The sequence below is a fragment of the Strix uralensis genome, chromosome 4 (genome assembly GCF_047716275.1).
Source record: "Strix uralensis isolate ZFMK-TIS-50842 chromosome 4, bStrUra1, whole genome shotgun sequence".
In the NCBI taxonomy this organism is placed as follows: Eukaryota; Metazoa; Chordata; class Aves; order Strigiformes; family Strigidae; genus Strix; species Strix uralensis.
The window spans coordinates 64,451,294-64,470,132 of NC_133975.1; the positions used below are offsets into that span (position 1 = coordinate 64,451,294).

The window sequence follows — 18,839 nt, forward strand, 5'->3', positions numbered from 1 at the left end:
AATCTGCGTTCATACATAATCAGTTTCAAGTTGTTTCTATAGATGCTGAATGTAAAATATTTGGATCAAACAGATTGAATTATCTTACATAACTTGTTCTCTTCCATATATTCAATGCCACATTTCTCTCTCGCCCCCCTCCCCCCGCCCCAATTGTATCAGTTGATCCTGTGATTGGGAGTTTATTACAGCTATGGATTGTACTTTGGAACAGAGCTTCTAAACATAGAGGAAGCCCATCAGTGGAACAAATGACTAGTGGGTGGCATTCAGGCAGAGTGGCATATGCATTCTTTCTCATTTTGTTTGCCCTAAGGAAAGCTTTCAAGCATCCTGCAATGTATTTTCCCTCCATCTCCTCACCCCTGCTGGTTTCCTCTTTTGTCACCTATGTTTATTGTAGTGTTCTATATATTCTGGCTCAAATTTTGTCCCTACTTAGTTTTCACTTGTCCTTTCCTAACACAACTTTCTGTGGCCTTCACTGGAACTTTGCGTGCATAGGAATTAAAAACTTCCAGATTTGATTCTTTCAGTAAAGTCTCTCTGCCTTTTTTTCCCCCGCTCATACTGATTTCACTGGAAATAATTTCTTTTGTGCTACCTACCAGCTTCTCCAGTCTTATCATCATAGTTTAGTGAGCATCTCACGGTCAAAGATGGATGTATTTAAAGGCCCATGAGAAATCACAGCTCAACCTTATCATCCTGTTAAATGTAAGTGAACTGTGACCTGTGTAAGTGTGATGACTTGTCAGAGGTCACACAGAAAGGTAGTGTGTTTTAATACTAGTCCCTTTCCTTGGATGCAAGAGGTGTCTTGCAAATGCTGTTTGCATATTGATACTTATTTTTTAAGGGAGAAGATTTTAATGATTGTAGTTGTGTCCTACCCCATTAAATACCTGCATATTGACCTGGAAAATTTCTCTAGAGATAGAACTGCTGTTTTAGGGAATTTCTTTTTTAATTGCAGTGGGGTTGGAAGTGAAGTTGGTTTAATTGACCAAAGTAGACTTAATGTAACAGAATTTCCACTGGGCTGTTTAATGCTGAGGCTTTGCCACTTCTTTGCAATATCTGCTCTGTCTGAAACATTTTACTTGATTCTAGCTCTTGTGGCACACTGAAGCATACTGTGTTATTTAGGTCTAAAATATCTGTTACCACAGTGCCGCTTCCGTTGTGAATACAAAATCTGCCTCCACATGGTACCTCAGCTAAATGTTATATTTTACAGATTTTAATTTGAGATCTCCTTTATGACAAATACTAATTTTTCCATCAATAAACTAACCCTTTTCCCCATTTCAAGTCATGCTAACAGTCTTTTACCTTTTTCTTTTCAGAGAGAAAATCAAGAAAGGTCTTAAAGATTTGGAGGAGGTAAAACCAGCAGGTGACACATACATACATGAAGGATTAAAACAGGTAGGTTTTACTCATCTTCTTGCAATCAAAATATTCTCTGTTCTCACCCTCTGGATAACAGCAGCAACAACCTGTAACATAAATGGATTGATTGTATGCCTCAGTCTGTTGCACTCGAATCTTTCTGGTTTCCTAAGTGGTCCCAAGATTGTCCAGATACTATGCAAATCCCATGCAGAAGATTAGCCATCACAGAAAATTGCCATATGGAATTTCTTTGACTTGATCCTTCACAGTAGAGTGTGGTTCTTTGTCGTGAATTTAACAGCTAACACAGCATACCAATTACATGGTAAATAGTCACACACAGCTTTGTAGGACTGTGAGTCTAACAGTGCCTTCTAGAGCACATGCTTATGGAGAGTTTACAGCAGAGATCAGTATTTTCATGGTCTTAATTTTAGACTATCTTAATTATGGTGTTCCCAACTGGTTATATTTTTTGAGACATATAGTTAAAGCATACTTTGGAATTTTGTTGAAAGACTCAGGCCCTGAAGGTGAGGATCTTGCTATTGCTCTTATGGATAGAAACTCTAGAAGTTTCTTCCTTTATGCCTATGGAGCCAAGTTTGTAATTGTGATCTGCAGGCTGAAAAGCTGGGTAAGCAGAGGTTTGTTGCCGTTTAAAAGAAGAATTTAGTTTTGAGCCATTCTTTTTATATCTTGGGACTGACTGGCATTTGAAATCTTGGGGGGTAGCAAAGGAAACCTTGTGGTGGGTCTAAAGAGAAGTGAACTTCACAATGCAGAGTATCTGTCCTGAAAAAATCAAGTGTTTCCAAGGGTTGATCAGTTAGTAACCCCAGCACTTTGGAAATGGGCTCACTGGTGACTGGAAAATACTGATGAATGATTTCCTTGTTAGTAGTGACTTAAAGGGATGCAGAGGATTGTCATAAGAGATGGTTTGAAGATGAGGTTGAGCATTGTTTCAGATGCTATATTCACTTAGAAGATGCATCTTGGTTGAAAGTTCAGGTGTAATTTTAAGCTAGATAAATATTTTTTGTTTTCAGGCCAACGTGCAAATTGCGGAGCAAAGAGCCTCAAGGTTTTCTAGTATCATCATTGCATTGACAGATGGCAAGCTTGATGGTCAGATTCCCTTGTATGCAGAGAAGGAGGTGAGCACTAGGTGAAAACGCATGTTATATTCTGAAGAGTTTGGGTGTTGCCCGTTGAATAAAAAAATGCTTATTCATCTGTTCTATTCTGGTCAGGCAAAGAAATCCAGAGAGCTGGGAGCTAGAGTTTACTGTGTTGGCGTCCTTGATTTTGTACAAGAACAGGTAAGGATGTTATTATTTTAGATTACTAGGCAGTACCTTGTCACGGGGTTTTATACAGTTAACGTTAAGTAATATAGAAATTAATTTTACTTACATGAAGCAGTATAATGTCTTCTCTAGCTCAAGAAGCAGATACCCAGATGTGTACATAGACATAAATAGAACGTGTGGGCATGACTTTCATTGCCGAGAAGACCTGTCAGAAATACCCATGCTAACTGGTAGCTGCCAGCAGGAAAGGGTGCAGGCAAAACCCCTTTCATTAAGATGGCCACCAGATTAGGCTACAGGTCACATGAACAGGGTAGCTATAGACAATCTTCAAACAATGTGTATAACAGCCTTGGGATAAGAAAAAGAAAGAAGGATCCATGTCCTTCATTGACTGAAAGCTCTTCCAGAGTTTCTACGCCCTAATGAATGCCGCAGCTACTCTTGTACATGACTTTACTGGAGAAGTATACAAAAGATGCTTTACTATAGAAGGTGCATAGAAAGGTGTTTTAATGGAAGGCACAGCAAACAGGGAAGGTAATTCTGGAAAGAGTTACAAAATCACTGCCAAGATACAGGCCCTCAAAGGCTTCTTTAGTCTGGTGGTTTGACGTGATGGCGAGCCATTATACCATTTTGTTAGCTGCAGTGGGTTGTAATAAGTCCTCCCATTTAGAAAAGTCATAGTTAGCTGTGAGGAAACTCAAAATTTTCCTTCTCTTTGCAGAGTTGATGGGAATAGTTTTTAGACATCCATTTACATTTTAAGGGTGAAAAGCAGTGCGATGAATTTAGTTTGCCAAATGATTCATGTGTTTGCATGCGTTTTCTCTCCAAAGCTTGAAAAAATTGCTGACACAAAAGAGCAAGTCTTCCCTGTCACTGGAGGATTCCAAGCACTTAAGGGGATAATCAATTCTGTGAGTATCAGGCAATAAGCTTAACATTTCCTCAAGACTACAGCATACTCTCCAGTCCCACTTGCTTTTCCAGGCAGAACTGGTTCCTAAATCAGTAGTTGCAATATATTAAGTTCTCTCCGCCTTATCTTAGAGATGCAGTTCTGTAAATTAACACTGCCTGCCACTCCTGCAATTATTCATGCTCAGACGTTGTATGGAGTTTTAGGGCTGCATATAAGTGTGGTGAGTTTGAGGGGGATGTATTGAGGAATGGCTGCTATAGGTTTAGTCTGAAAAAAATTGAGACTGTTACTCGAGGAGAGTTGAGAAAAACTGGTTAAAATCATTAGGAATGAGTGCAATTTAGGAATTGCCCAAATCTTCGCATACAGAGAAGCATTCTAAATACATACTTTAGCCTTGACTTTAACCACTTGTTTTCCCAGTAAGTGATAAGACTTTCAGTTCCTTGAGAAACTCCCATCAGTGAGATGAGGCCATTCAACTGATGACTCTGATTTGCAAGAAGGGATCAAAACAAGAGGAACATTTTGGTTGTGATCAGTGGCTTGACAGTATTTCAGCTGTGTGTCAAGAAGACACTTTGGTTGTGGGGACCCAATTTATTTGCCTCATCTTAAACTGAAGGCTGTGTGTTTTATGCAAGGTTAACAGTGCTGCTGCTGCATGTAGGCAGCACAATGGAAAAAAGCTTACGGTCAAAAGTCAAGTCAAAACAATAATTAAATCCTTTTTCTGAGAGAGATCCCACTATAATTCATTTCCCTTTCCTTTTTTTTTTTTTTTTAGTAAAGATGATACTACTCACACACAGGATATTATGCAGTCATGAATTTATCACTTCCCTTGAATAGCGTGTTTTTTGTGGAAGTTAATGTCATAATGAAACAACTTATTTTCCTTCCTGTTGCTTAAAATAAATGTAATTTCAGAATCTTCCTTGCACATTCTAAAGAGATATAATCAACCGTTTCATGCAGTGACATTTATTTTTCTGAAAAGACAGTACACCCCATGTGGTACTGCTTTTTAAAAAATCTCATTCTATGCCATTTTAAAGACTTTCAAGAATCAGTTATTCTGCTAGTGTGAAGTGATGTGACATTGAAGCCACTAGTGATAGACTTATTTGTAAGAGCTGAATGTTTAACCCCAGTTGATTATGTTAAGTTTCCAAGGATACTGCATTTCAAAATGTGTATGTCAAGACAGAACTAGATAAAGGACTAAAGACATTTGTGTTTGGAGTTTCCCCTCCAACAAGGGTCACTGACCTGCATGTTGGACCCTTCCAAGGAGTCAGGTTTCTCTGCTCTTCTTGATCTTTGAGGAAACAGCAGGAGTACGATCACTTGAGATTCCTGAAGAGCTCAGCTTGAGTATGTAATTCAAACAGACGAAAGATTGGCATAACCTGTAGGTTGTCTCATTATCCCCCATTCCCAGCCAAGGTATTTTTGGGCAGTCTCTGTCTGTTAGCAGTGCCAGTCTGCCTGTTTTATACCTCCCAGAAGCTTTCAAGCACCTTCACTTCTTCATGGACAGTGTGATGGAGGCTTTTCTGATAAGATTTGGCAGATGGTGTTTGCACAAACCTCAGTCCAGCTTCTTCTGGCACTTGTGAAAAACCTGAGTGTGAAAATTCCAGATTTGTGCATATCACAGCTGTAGAGCAAGAAGAGACACACGTAATGGCAGCACCTTGTTTTAAGGTAATAGCACCGACAGGGACTGTACAGAAAAAGCAAACTTCAAGTACACTGTTCTGCAGCTTATATGTGTTGTCTGTTCCTTTAAACTGTGACTGAACTCCTGAATTGTTCAGGGTTTTATTTAACAGACTGCAGCTGGAACAGACATTTCAAAATTTGGCTTACTGCATATTTCTGTCCATAAAAAGAGTCTTATAATGTGGCTGTCCGGGTGGTGGAAAATGTTTTTGTTGACAAATAAAGGAGCATGAGAAGGCCTTTCTGATAGGAAACGTATCAACTGACTCCGTCTTAACCTGTGTCAGTCTCATTTGTTGGGATGAAGGGTCAAACAAAAACAGTGCTAGTGATTTGATAGCTCCTGATAGCTTTTAGAGTATTGTTTACAGCTTTCTGAAAAGCACTGAATCTAACTGGAGTTTCATTTAGCTGTCAAATCATGTGACAGTCTCCTTTTCTGTAGTAAGCACATTAAATGTATTTGTTGGAAGCAGAGGGAGAATGATACTATACCAGTGTCCCTGTTTTACCACAGCACATGGATGGAAGTAGATAGCATTTTTGGTTTGGTTTGGGTTTTTTGTTTTGGTTTGGTTTTTTGTTTGGTTTGGTTTTTAAATGCATGTGTGGTAGCTGTATTATGATTTTTTTGGTATGCTGCAGTTATAACTTAGTTTTCTTTGAAGGGCTTTTGACTGATTGTGACCATTCTCATTCTATTATAAAATTGATAAGATCTAATTGAATATGAAATAGTCACAGGTTTCCTTTTTATTCGCAATTATATACCCATTTCAGTTTGCAAGTTAGCTAGAGAATACAGTCTCAAAGAGACACTCTCATAAAAGGGAAAGCTAATTTCAAAACAGACGAAAATTAAATACCCACATCACAAACATGCAGAAGTATTGATCAAAGTGTGGTGTTGAAGGTGCAGTTGTGCACCATGAACATTGTTGAACACTTCTTGTTTAGAAAAAATACACTGTTTACAGAAACGGCAGTGACCCAGCAATTAAAACCCTCAAGCAAAAACTACAACACAAAACTGTTCAGTAGGAATGATCAGCAGAGCTGTTTAAAGCGTCTACTACTTTCGTCTCTATGGAACTCACCTGTGAAATTTTTTGGCTGCTAACTTGTTATACTTGTAGCAAATTCCCGGAGAGCTGAACAGTTAATTTGTTGATGGAAAAAAGTTTTATCATAGACTATCACTTAGTACCTGCTCTGCAGTTGTTTGAAGTCTGAGTTATTCTAATTTATTTTCTTTGGACAAATACACAAAATACATGTAATCATGGCCAGGGATTAACATTCAAGACAGTTGAGAATAGCATTTAGAGAAAACCTAGCTCAGATGTTGAAAAGCTTGCATTGCCTTTTGACCTCCTTCTTAGTTCAGATAAAATGCCAGTGAAGTGAGTAAGGATTTAAGCACCACCATGCTGTGTTGTGTTTCTGTTGAATAATATCAACTAACAATTCAAAACTGTGCAGACTTCTGTGAAGAGGTGACTCTTTTGTGAAGTTTCCAGCTCTTCTGCTATTGCCGATATCTAACTTTACAAAGTAGTAACTAAACAGCATTGTCAGGGTCAATAAATGTAAGCAAAAGTCTAGAGATTAAAAGAAAAATGCTGAAAGCAAGTTATTATGCTATCAGGAACAGTTTACTGATGTAGTTTGGGTGATAATTACATGGAGCGTGGCCTCATGAGCAAGCCATAGCATTGTGAAGTGAAAGGGTTTGAGACAGTTTATATCACCATGTGACAGTTCAGCTATATAAGAAAATGAAACCTATTCTTCTTTCCCTTTCTTACCTATATACGATTTATGTTTCCTTTTTTAAAACCCATTTGATAAAGAACCATTTGGGAATTTATCATTTACGTTGTTAGATCTGAGTCCATCTGTCATAACCAAAATAGCACCTTCCTACCTGGCTTTGGGGGAGTGTTGGTGAGAGCACATCTCTTGATACAAGGGTGCTGAGCTGTAAGCAAGCAGTCTGTAAGCAAGCTAACTCAAGTGTGCCTCACTTGCATCTAACCAGACGTGGGCCTGAACCAGCACTTTCATCAGGAGAAACTGTGGAGACTTTTTGCTTATTAACTAGCTCAGTCAGACTCAATTTCCCTAAGGGACCAGTTTCTTCAAGGTGACTATAGTCTGCGGTGCTGACAGCCTTGAGAGAGTGTTGATAATATCTCAGACATCAGGTAAACTCTTCTCCATAATGCAAAAACCAGTGTTGGACTCCCTGATGAGGAGGGGAGCAGAAGATGTTTATATTCATAGAAGCAGGAAACATTGCCATTCTGAACACTGCTCATATTAACTATTTGATCACTTATGAGATGATGAATGGAGGAATAATGAGAAGAAGCAATTAAATTAAAGAGCTGGGAGCCAAGGTGCTGCTACCACTTAAATCAAACGTTTAGAGTCTTTAGACGAGACAGTATCTTTCATAAGGCTGAAGTTTCTTAATGTTCCCATAACACTCCACTGTAAATCAGTATGAGGTTTTATTTCCAATTTTTCCTGCAATTTTTTGATGTTTTGCCCACTTCTGTGGCACATTTCTGTGCATGTGGTTTGCACAGCTCAGCAAATCTGAATCGCTTTTATGTGCCACGTTCTGAAGAACAAAACCAGTGGAAGATCCCTGCATCCCCTTTTGCTTAAGCAAACACAAGTCCTGCTGATTTGTGAGTGAAAGTTGTCTGGTTGTCTCTGCAGGCAGAATTGGACAAGACTTGTGCCTTTAAAAGTTACATTAATGGAGCTCACTTTAGTAATATTATTAGAGTGTATGACAGTTCTAAGTAGGCTTAAACACGTTTTTATACTGAAGTGAGTTGGCAGCACTTAATACAGGAAGTTAAAATATATTTTGTACTTAAGAAACCCCACAGAAACTTATCAGATAAGACTACAGGAACTGATAGATGCAGAAGTTAAGAGGAAGTAGTCAGTTTAAAAGAAGTTCAGTCTAGAATGGTTTTAAGTGTTACAAAATTTCTTAAGAATTCTACCTGAAAAGGATTAGAAAAATAGAATTGTTAAGCTCTCATTTTGCTTGTTCATTTGGAAGGTGCTTAGTTTTGAATGGTTCATTTCATGTGGGAAAACCACCCTTAAACATACTGGACAAAAAAAATTGATCAAGACACGCAAGCTGAGCAGTTGCATCACATAGAACATTTTAAATCGTAGCTAAATTGTCTTCAAGTTGGCTGAGCCCCTCAGGAAAAAACCCTAACCCTTAGCATAAAGTTGTAAGTTTGTCCAAGAAAAGTTGCAAATTCATAGATAATATTGTAATAATGTAAGAGACTCGCTAAGTCTTGAACATCAGTGCAGGTACGGAGAGACAGGACACAGTAGAGCAAACTACTGATCGCCTGCGGACAGCCCCCTGCAGCTCTACCTGGACTACTGCGTTCAGCTCTACAGATCTCATGGCACAAATTGCATTAACAAAAACTGGAAGAAGGTTACCTAACAGTATAACTGTGAGGGGAAAGGGACAGTACAACAGGAAGAAGTGATTCTTGGAAGAATAGAGTAATACATACATCACTAGTTCTTTTTCTGTGAAAATGCCTGCACTGAAAGGAGTAGCACCGCTTGCTACGTGGTACCTTACCCTACATGATGAGATTTCTCAGTAGCTACTCAAGTCATCCACCTCTTGGTGAAAGGGTAACCTGGGGGAGAGGAGACCTCACTGTTTGTAGGATGTAAACTCCAAAGCTGGAGTTACTTAGAAGCAGCAAAATGAATGTACCTAGGAACAGTAAAATTGAACACAGGATTAAATGCATCCAGGGTTTTTTAAAAAAATATATTCATAATGTACCCAGTGGCAGACTCTTGCTAAAGCAGAATAAGCAGGTAGTGCTATAAAAATCTTACTCCCTAATGGTAAAAATTCTTTCCAGTAAAACTCTTGTTGATGATAGAGGGAAGTCTGCTCTGGTTGTAAAGAACAGTAGCAAAATCCCTCTAGCATTCAGATTCATTTGAGCAACAGCGAAGGATATCTATTGAACATCCAAGGGATTTCCGTGTCAGTTAGCTAGTTGGTGTATCAAAAACTGTGCACAGCAGTGCATTACTACATTTAAGTTACATGGATTGGCAACAGCCAGATCAATGGGGCCCAATGGGAGCCACTGCATAAAGTGTACGTGGCAGTGGCACACTCAACAGCTGTCAATACCTGACTAGTTACTTCTCATCTTGAATGTGGTGACAGTCATTGTCACTACACTTGTACCCCACTGTCTCAGGAGAGAGAGGGGCCACACAGGCTGTTGACAAGACTTGGTGAAAAGCAGACCTGTACCTGTATGCCTTACAGTCTAACAAAAAAGTCAGCAGGGCTGAGGTAAACGCAGCAGCACAGCGGTAAGCGACCCATGTTGGACAGTGAGTTGGTGTCAGAAGTGGGAAAAGAACAAAGTCCATCAAGTGGCAGTGTTGAGGTGGGCAAGAGCTGTTTTATGTGAAGAACAGTTTTAGCCCTTAGGTTTGTAAAACTTACTGCAGTGACTTCAGAAAAATGTGCTCCAGCCTCTCTCTGTAAATCTGACACCTGCACTAGGTATGCTATCAGCAGCACTTCCTTGGTCTGACCTGGCTTTTGCAGTGAAATGGTAATAAGTTATTAAACTCATACCAGTCAGTCAACATCTCCCACTGTTACCTGCTATAAGGCAACAAGACAGGTCTGCAGAGTTTCTATTTACGGAGAGCAGGAAACTTAACTGCAACAGTTAGTGCTCCAAGGTTAGACATTCTGGTAAATGCACAGTATCTCTAATGTGAATGTTTACTGAGCCTACTCTGTCTAAGCTGCTTCTGTCTCAGTGACCAAGTTGCAAGCAACTTGGTTTTTGAGTAATAATCAGGGACTATGTTATTTTGAAGTAGTTGATACTTCTGCCCTGAGCCAGCTCGGCTCACTAGAACTGAAATTCCTCCCTAGTCTATCTTACTTTGAGTATGATTAGTCTGCTCCCTCCTTTCTCCTTAAATGATGTCCCTCAGCTGCAGATGAGGGGAGGAGGGTCAGCCAACTGACTGTATGATGTTAAGATTTTCCAAGAGCAAAATCAGCTTAAACAGTTCATTATCAATTATACATCAACTTAATTGGATCATTTCCTGTAGGAAGAAAATATGCTCAGTTTATGCACTGGGAATCCAGGAAGCGAACTATTAAACATTTAAGGAGGTGGGGGGAGGAGAAATGCAACAAGTTATCATTAAAAGAATTATTCTGATTAAATCAGCCCTCTTCTTTAATCCCCTTGGATGGTCTAATATTCAAGCTGCACAAGGTGCAAGGTTTAGAACTAATATTGTGCTATGTTTTCCATGTGATTGAGACTGAGTAGATAGTTTTGGGAATTACTGCATGTAGTTGTTAAAAGGAATCAACGGCCTGGAATAGAATGCTTTCTGCTCTACCCTTCACTGCTGTGCAGCCCTTAATTTGACATTCTCTGACATATTACAAACCATATAATGTTCTTCTGGAGAACAGAGAGCTTGATAAGCCAGCAGTGTAACTGACATGGTTCCAGTTTGCGTGAGCATGGATGTGCCTTGTGATTTGGATTTGACTTGTCAGCTATCCCTGCACAGCTATCAGTTCTGTTACATAAGGGATGCTGTAAAACTTGCTTAAAATTAAGCACTAACAAGTCCAAATGAAATCTAGTGTTTCCTTCGTGATAAGTTTCTTTGAGCCACATTTTCCTTACTAATTAAAAAAAAAAAAATAAATAGCCAAACCAACTTTTTTTCCTGTTACGGAAAGTAACAGTTTGTCTTGATTCTTGTCTACATTACTTGATAAGTAATGGGTTTAGGGTTGTTTTTAGTAATTTGGGAGTAAAGGTTCTGATGCTGTTAAAATACGCATCTCTTATGCCCCACAGTTTTGTCGTCTACATTTGGTTTACTCAATGACTGCAAATGAGGGACTGCTTAGACATTATGTAATTAGAATATTCTCACTAACCTGACACTGCACCAGGCTTCTCTCTGATGGTTATTTTATGCAAGACCATATGTCTCAGGGATTTTTTTCATTTAGATAGGGGACAGGATAGCAACCTTCCCCACACCCCCTTTACCCTTGCTCTTTGTCTAAGGCACTGCTGAGCAGCTCAGGAACTAGGCTGAAATTGGCAGCTGAGTCTTAGTTAAGAGCACAGATGTTTGGCAGCAGACAGAGGTAGATCCCATTGGGTGTTAAGTGCTGTAGTTCCTTTGCTGTGACTTCCTTGGAGAGAAGCTCAAAATGGTGTTTCCTATGAAAGCATGTGTTTCATTCCAAGTTATTTTGAATTGATTGTCTTCCATCTAGTGCGAGATGGTCCTGTTGCCTCATTGCTTTCCATACAGGTTATCACCGGGAAAAAAATGGGAAATGATAGGGCTTGCTTTAACACGGTAGAGACACATGATGTGGGACTGCCCCATTGGCACAGTATGGAATTTTGTTTTACATATGGATCCCATGTTTTGGGGTTGGTTTTTTTTAATACTATTTTTTTCATTAAATTCAGATTATAACAACACTGACCTTGTGACACTATCTGAAAGAATGAAAGATTTTACTTTGGAAACAAGCAATTAATTTCAGGGAGTTTAAACATTAGTTGCTGTATGAAGAAGCTGGCCTGTCTAGAGCCTAAGGTGTGCTGTGAAGGTGACTTAAAGATCCTAACTATAATTAAAGTTACTGAGGTGTAATCACAGAAATCAAGAGCTCTACTTACATTCATTTTCTCTTGCAACCTACTCCAGGTCTTTATCTTTAAAACCTAACTCTACCACAGTGTAAGGGGGCACAGCCCTATTCAGGTAAAAAAAACCCAAAAACTTGTGAATGAGAGAAACCTGTAATGATACCAGCATAAGTACAGCCCAAGTTTTTCACCACCTGATTTCACATGTTCACTTTTACATGCTGTAAGGTTCAATGAATTCAGTATGAAAAGTACTGATCTATGGACAGGCAGCATTTCATTCTCCAGGGCAAAACCCCAAAATAGCAAATGTGTCCATTGCACCAATTAAACGCCTCCCGCTTTACTTTCATTTCCTTTTTACTGCCTCAGCAAGAGTGCAAAAAAAAAGTTACAGAAAAAAAAACAAAATCAGGAATAAAGCTGCCAGTAGTACTTCTAAATGACTCATAGAAAAAATAAAAATACATGGAAACGTGGGTTAAGCCCACTCCTAATTCAGCCAATCAGCACAAATGAATCATAGTAATTTTAGGAACTAAACTAAGCACTTGTATGAACTCAGTTTTGATAGGTTCTGCTTGACTCACTCTAGCTAGACAGGCTGCTAGCCCAACCTACCTCGAAATTACTAAACCAAACAATAGTACCACACTGTTTTTGTTATGCATTCTTCTGAAGAGTTTTACAGCTTCAAGCCGGGATGAAGTTTAAGAAGGTATTAACTTACCAGAGAAGGGACTAACTGAAGAACTTTATTCCACAGGCTATTCGGACAGCTTCTGCAGCTCTGACCCGCGGTTTCTAACCTCACCTGCACACTCAAGCAGATCTGTTCCTGCCCAGCACTTAACTAGCTGCTCCTCAAACCCCAGTTGTACAGCTCTGTGGCATTCCCTGAACAACACTTAGTGGGAGCCAAAAGGTGTAGGCAATCCCTACTCAGGAAACAGCTGACCAAACTTGAGTGTTACAGCTGACCATCAAAAGAGGCTTTGCCTAGGTGCACAGATCCAACTGAGACTAGTAACACTAAAGGTAGTTTTAAATGCTCTTCTGTTATCAGGGCCCTCTCAGACAGTTTTGTGAGTTAGTGGTAGCATGTGCCATCTTCCCTTCCTGCCCTCCTTCTTTCAGTACATTTTATTGAATTAAGTATCTGTGTTTTGCAGTAACAATTACAAGGTTGTAGGTGGGTAACGTAAGCATGCTTACCACTATATCTTGATTGAGGGCGGAACTAGAGGAGATGCAGCTCTTCACGATGCAGGTTTCATGGTTAACTGAGAAAGGCGCTTGGCACAGTATGTGAGGAAAAGCACATCCTCTTTGCGTGTCACACTATGAACATAGCTTCTCCAGTTTTAAATTATGTTTGCTGTTTACCATAGTTCCTAGATTGCTTTCCTCATGGTTGGTTATATTTTGCTCACTAGGTGTTGTGTTTATAGCATCACTAGAGAAAATGATGAACCCCGCATTTGGGAGGGAAAGAGGAAAGAAAAGGGGGTGGAAATCTCCACAGGAAAGCCACTGTCTTGAGTTTGCTGTTAGACTAGCATTAAAGTTTTTTTTTAGTACTGTTTTGCCATCTTTCAGAATTGTGCAGCACACATTTTTCAGTGAGTGTACACATGACTGGCTGGCAGTGTATCAATAGGCAGTGCTCCAGGCGCAAGCTCAGAGTGCAATGAGCAGGAGTTAATACTGTTGTAAATATATTTTTGCACATGGACTGTGGAAGCGATTAAATTGCACTGTCAGCATGTTTGCACGTGTCTTGCCATACGTGAGTATAGCAAATAAGATTATTTTTTAAAGGTGAACATTTTTTTCTCTTTAGAACTTGGTTCTGGAAATAGTAAATTAGATGCATTTATTACAGTACATACTCTTTTGTTCATGGAATGATTTTGCCTTCGCCTGTAAAGAGTCAGGCCAGCCTGATTTGGGATCAGCTTCCAGTGAGCAAAGATGTAAACAAGGAGGTGCATGCTTGAAATTGAACCACAGGGAGTAAAGACCACTGGTGAGTCTGGAAGTCCTTAGTTGTTCAAAATTAGGAGCATGCTAAGTCTGATCAAAATGTGTCAAAGAGCTCTCTTCCTCCAGCAGTTCATGGCTATACTAATCTTTTTACCAGGAAGCAAACACCTAACACATCCATGTGTAATTTTCTAGTTTCAGAACAGTAGACTTAAAAATTGTCGTGGTGGTTCAATAAAGATCAGTCCAGCTGTGCTGACGACCTGCCCGAGATCCTGCACTCAGCTTACAGTTCCGGGGAGGAACAGATGCCATGAGAGTTATGATTTATGGTGCTGACTGCTGCCAAAAACTTTTGAACTGCATACTGGGGCTAAGCAAAATTGAATGGTGCTGTGAAATAAATTGACACTTAGCGTATTTTGTTAATTGTCGATGTACAGTTGGGTTGCTCGTGCCTCGTTACTACTGCATTGTTCTCACAATTTCTTGGAACATGAAATTCATTAAAGTGCTGGAAGGGAAAGTTGTTGTTTTAGCCTGCATGTAACACTGTACCGCATGGTACAGCTCTGTTCCACAGTATGTTCTGAGTGTATGGTAGTCAAAATACTTAAAAAGCTGCAGGAGCCGTACTGCATTACCGTTGAAATTCTGAGAACTTCTACGAGGCAGTAGCAAGGGTGAAAACTGAGTCAAAGCAGAGCTGGACCCAGTCTGTGACAAGTTAAAGAGGTACTGGAAGATGCAGAAAGCATGTTTTCTATGGGAAGAAATGTTTGTATAAAGCATGGGCAAGATCTATGACAAGGCAAAATTTATAAACAGGGGTGAAGTTTGCAAAGACTATAAGCACTAGTGAGCCTTATGTCATCTTGTTAATTGGCTGCCTTTTTGCAATTTATTGCGGGTACATCTGCCTTTTCTATGCTAATGTAATTATTTGTGTAGGTGTATTGTTTCTGCAGCTTAAATCTAACAATACATGATTCTTTTTTTCAATTCAGACACCTACAGATCAGAAACTTGACAGTGTTTCTGTAAAACATCTCTAATTGAATTAAATGTTTTATTAATGAGAAAAATGATAAATCGCTTATTTAGGAAGTGGGCTGTGAAGTTTATGCGAGCATTCAGGAACCTTCTCATGGGAAGTGCATTGAAATCCATGCCTACTGATGAGGATTGATATGGATTTTAAGTACTGATTAACAATCAGGTTGTTCAAAATGAAATTTGCTAGGTGAAAAGTGGTCCCAAACTGAAAAGTTGATAAAGTGGATGGACTTTCTAAACTGTTTTAAGAATAATGTACATGTGTACTTGTTTGTGCCTGAGGAAGATTAAACTTACATTGAACATAAAACTGTGGCTTGTAAGCCTCTAAAACAGCTCAAGAGATAGAGACAGGTGACAATCAGACAATATAGGACTCAAAGAGAAAATCTGAACGCCAATTAGCTGGTTCAGGAGCTAAACAGTTTTGGTTCTGATTGCTGCATGCTTTGCTGTTGTTAGTGAGCTGATAGAAAGTATTTGACAGTAAGAGTTGAGTACATAGAGACTCCTCTAAAGCACAGAGCCTCTGAGAGCTGGGTGTGTGCCAGATTCTACAGGACCGTTGTGGAAGAAAGCTGAGTCTAATTTTCTGTACGGGACATCAAAGCCTTCATCCAGCAAGGGACATCTTTAACTGTAAGCCAGGATCTCATCCCACTGTAATGAACAGAATATTCATATGCTTAAAGTTACACATGCAGTTAAGGAATGCAATAGCTGGCTCGCAGACAGAATTGGGCAGTCCACCAGCTGATTTATGAGTAACCCTTTTAGAAAAGAAAAGCTCGTTTGGCCAAATAGAATCCCAGCGTATGTCAGTGAGTTCACATAAAGGGTGAATTTGCTTTTGAGTGCCCATGGGATATCTCGGATGCTTTTATTCCCCTGGAAGTATTCTGAAATTAACAATTTGCATTACTGAGAAATGCTGTGGAAACTGTACAGTATCCATTCATGTAATAGTCATATAAGATGTGATTTCACTAAAAGCCTTAGAGGCTCCTCTGCCTTCAGCCAACCCTAAGAAGCTGTGCTGGCCAGTGTTCTCAGTGCTGAGCATAAGCTGTGTTCATGCTGGTTGTTACTGAGGTAGCTGCTGTAATAACTGTTTGTAGAAAACAGCAAAACAACATTTTTTTAAAATCTTAGATGCTGAGCTGCTGCTGCTGCAATATGGCAGTGATGTAACAAGTTCTCTATATGGAGGAACTACAGAATAGGGTTTCCTCACCAGTCTGTTGTTTTGTTGTTGAACAAGAGGATGTTTGGGGCCTGAATTTCATGTCTCATTTTCTTTAAGTACAAGAGACCCAACTACCTTGAAGAGCAGAACTCTACTGCCTTCTCTTTTTCCACCAGCCACACGTGCTTCCTAATGAGTGTTAAAATAAGCCCACAACTATGATTTCGGTGTGATCCTCTACACTTGGATTAGCCTCTCTGTGTTTTCAGCTGTAACCAGTTCTGCATAGCACAGTTCTGTCTCAGACTTGGAGGAACCACTTGGTAGTTCCTCCACAGTTCCCCACTTCTGAAGCTGTAAGACGACAGGACACAGACTGACAGGTTTCAACTCTGGTTTGCACTTTCATTTGTGGGGAAATGTTTCTGAGACAGCTAGCATTCGGGGAGGTGACTAGAAGGGAAAGCCTTTGCAAGCCCGGAGAAGAGAGCCCTATATTTGGTGTGGAGCTCTGGAAATGAAATGGATGACATCAACTCTCTGAATCTTTCCCTGCATGCTGTTAAACCAAGGCAATTTATAGTCTTATTGGAATTTATTTTATGTTAGAGGAGTGTTTAACTATCTTATCCAAGGATGGCCTTATATAGTGATTATTTCAACTTTTCTTGTGGGCAATAGGTTTCTAAATAATGAATTTGCAGTGCCAGATCATTCTCTTTGATTATTCTGAACTGGCAAGGAGGGAGCATAGTACAGGTTTCTGTAGAATTTATTTTGATCTCGCTGACTTTGCAGACCGAGTTTCCACAGCAAGACAGTTTAAAATTTTTAAAAGGGGTGGGGGTGGGGAGAAGAGAGGTGAAATGATACGCATACTTTGGTTTGTATGTTGCCATTAAATGTGCTTCTATAACACACAAGTGAGATAGCCCCTTTAAAAGCTATCACTGTTGAAACTGGTCAGATCTCTCCTCTTGTGCTGCAGAAGAAGTGACAAGAATACTAGATTTTAGCTGTGCATGAGAGCTCCCACACATACTGTGCATGAGCCCAGAGCTGACCCCTTTCAGCTGTGTGGTAAAGCACCAACATTGTGAAAAGGGGAACTTTGACAATTAACATGCACCTTGGAAAATTCCTCATCAGCTGTTGTTGAAGGATCATTCCACAGGAGTACTAGAAAGGATGAAACAGGAACAGCCCTGATCTAGAGATATGAAAGTGTATTAAATAACGTGGATCATAATGTAAAATGGCTAAGATGCCTTCACATCATTCCTCCTAAAGAAGAGATGAGCTTTTTATTGGAGTGCACTGTGCTAGCTTGGAAGGAACAGCTTGCATGGAAAGAGTGAGAAAAAAGATTAAAACAGATAGAAAAGAGTGTGAGCCAGAGCAAGAAAAGATTAAAGAAAGGCCACAAGTTTCTATCCATCCTTTTAAGATGCGAAAATATGTTCTTCTCTCCTACATGTGAAAGAACAAGTGGTGAATCCGGTCCTTGAAAATATTTTCAGGTTTTCCATTGTTACAGCTAAATGCTAGGTACCATATCCTTGTGAGCCAAACCATTCAAACTGATTGTGCTTGGTACAGTTAATGGGATTTGACCCTTTGCAAGAATGCCCTGATGAGATGCATCCACGGGTCCTGAGGGAACTGTTAGATGAAGCGGCTAAGCCACTATCCATCATATTTGAGAAGTCGTGACAGTCCACTGAAGTTCCCACTTACTGGAAAAGAGGAAACATAACCCCCATTTTTAAAAAGGGCAAAAAGGAAGACCCAGCAAACTACAGGCCAGTGAGTGTCACCTCTGTGCCCAGCAAGATCATGGAGCAGATCCTCCTGGAAACCATGCTAGGGCACATGGAAAAGAAAGAGTTGATTGGTGCCAGCCAACATGGCTTCACTAAGGACAAATCATGCCTGACAAATTTGGTGGCCTTCTTCGATGGGATTACAGCATTGGTGGATAAGGGAAGAGCAACTGACGTCATCTACCTGGACTTGTGCAAAGCATTTGACACCAAGCTGTGTGTGCATTTGACAAGCTGAAGGGAAGGGATGTCATCCAGAGGGACCTTGACAGGCTTGAGAGGTGGCCCGTGCAAACCTCATGAAGTTCAGCAAGGCCAAGTGCAAGGTCCTGCACATGGGTCAGGGCAGTTCCAAGTGCAAATACAGGCTGGGCAATGACTGGATTGAGAGCAGCCCTGTGGAGAAGGACTTAGGGGTGTTGGTAGATGGAAAACTGACTATGAGCCAGCAATGTGTGCTCACAGCCCAGAAAGCCAACTGTATCCTGGGCTGTATAAAGAGAAGTGTGGCAGCAGGTTGAGGGAGGAGATTCTCCCCTTCTACACCACTCTTGTGAGACCCTGGAGTCCTGTGTCCAGCTCTGGGGCCCCCAACATAAGAAAAACATAGACCTGCTCAAGTGGATCCAGAGAAGGGCCACTAATATGATCGAGGGCTGA

The 18,839-nt window shown here is 40.1% G+C and overlaps 1 protein-coding gene across 1 annotated transcript in view; it reads left to right on the plus strand.

Annotated features, from left to right (window-relative positions):
* The window catches only part of ANTXR2 (ANTXR cell adhesion molecule 2), a 121,475-nt gene that overhangs the window by 9,634 nt on the left and 93,002 nt on the right, over nucleotides 1-18,839 (plus strand). Inside the window, exons 4-7 of the mRNA XM_074866991.1 lie at nucleotides 1,350-1,431; nucleotides 2,451-2,558; nucleotides 2,655-2,723; nucleotides 3,557-3,637. Coding sequence (XP_074723092.1) covers nucleotides 1,350-1,431; nucleotides 2,451-2,558; nucleotides 2,655-2,723; nucleotides 3,557-3,637 — 340 coding nt within the window. The remainder of the gene's footprint in view (nucleotides 1-1,349; nucleotides 1,432-2,450; nucleotides 2,559-2,654; nucleotides 2,724-3,556; nucleotides 3,638-18,839) is intronic.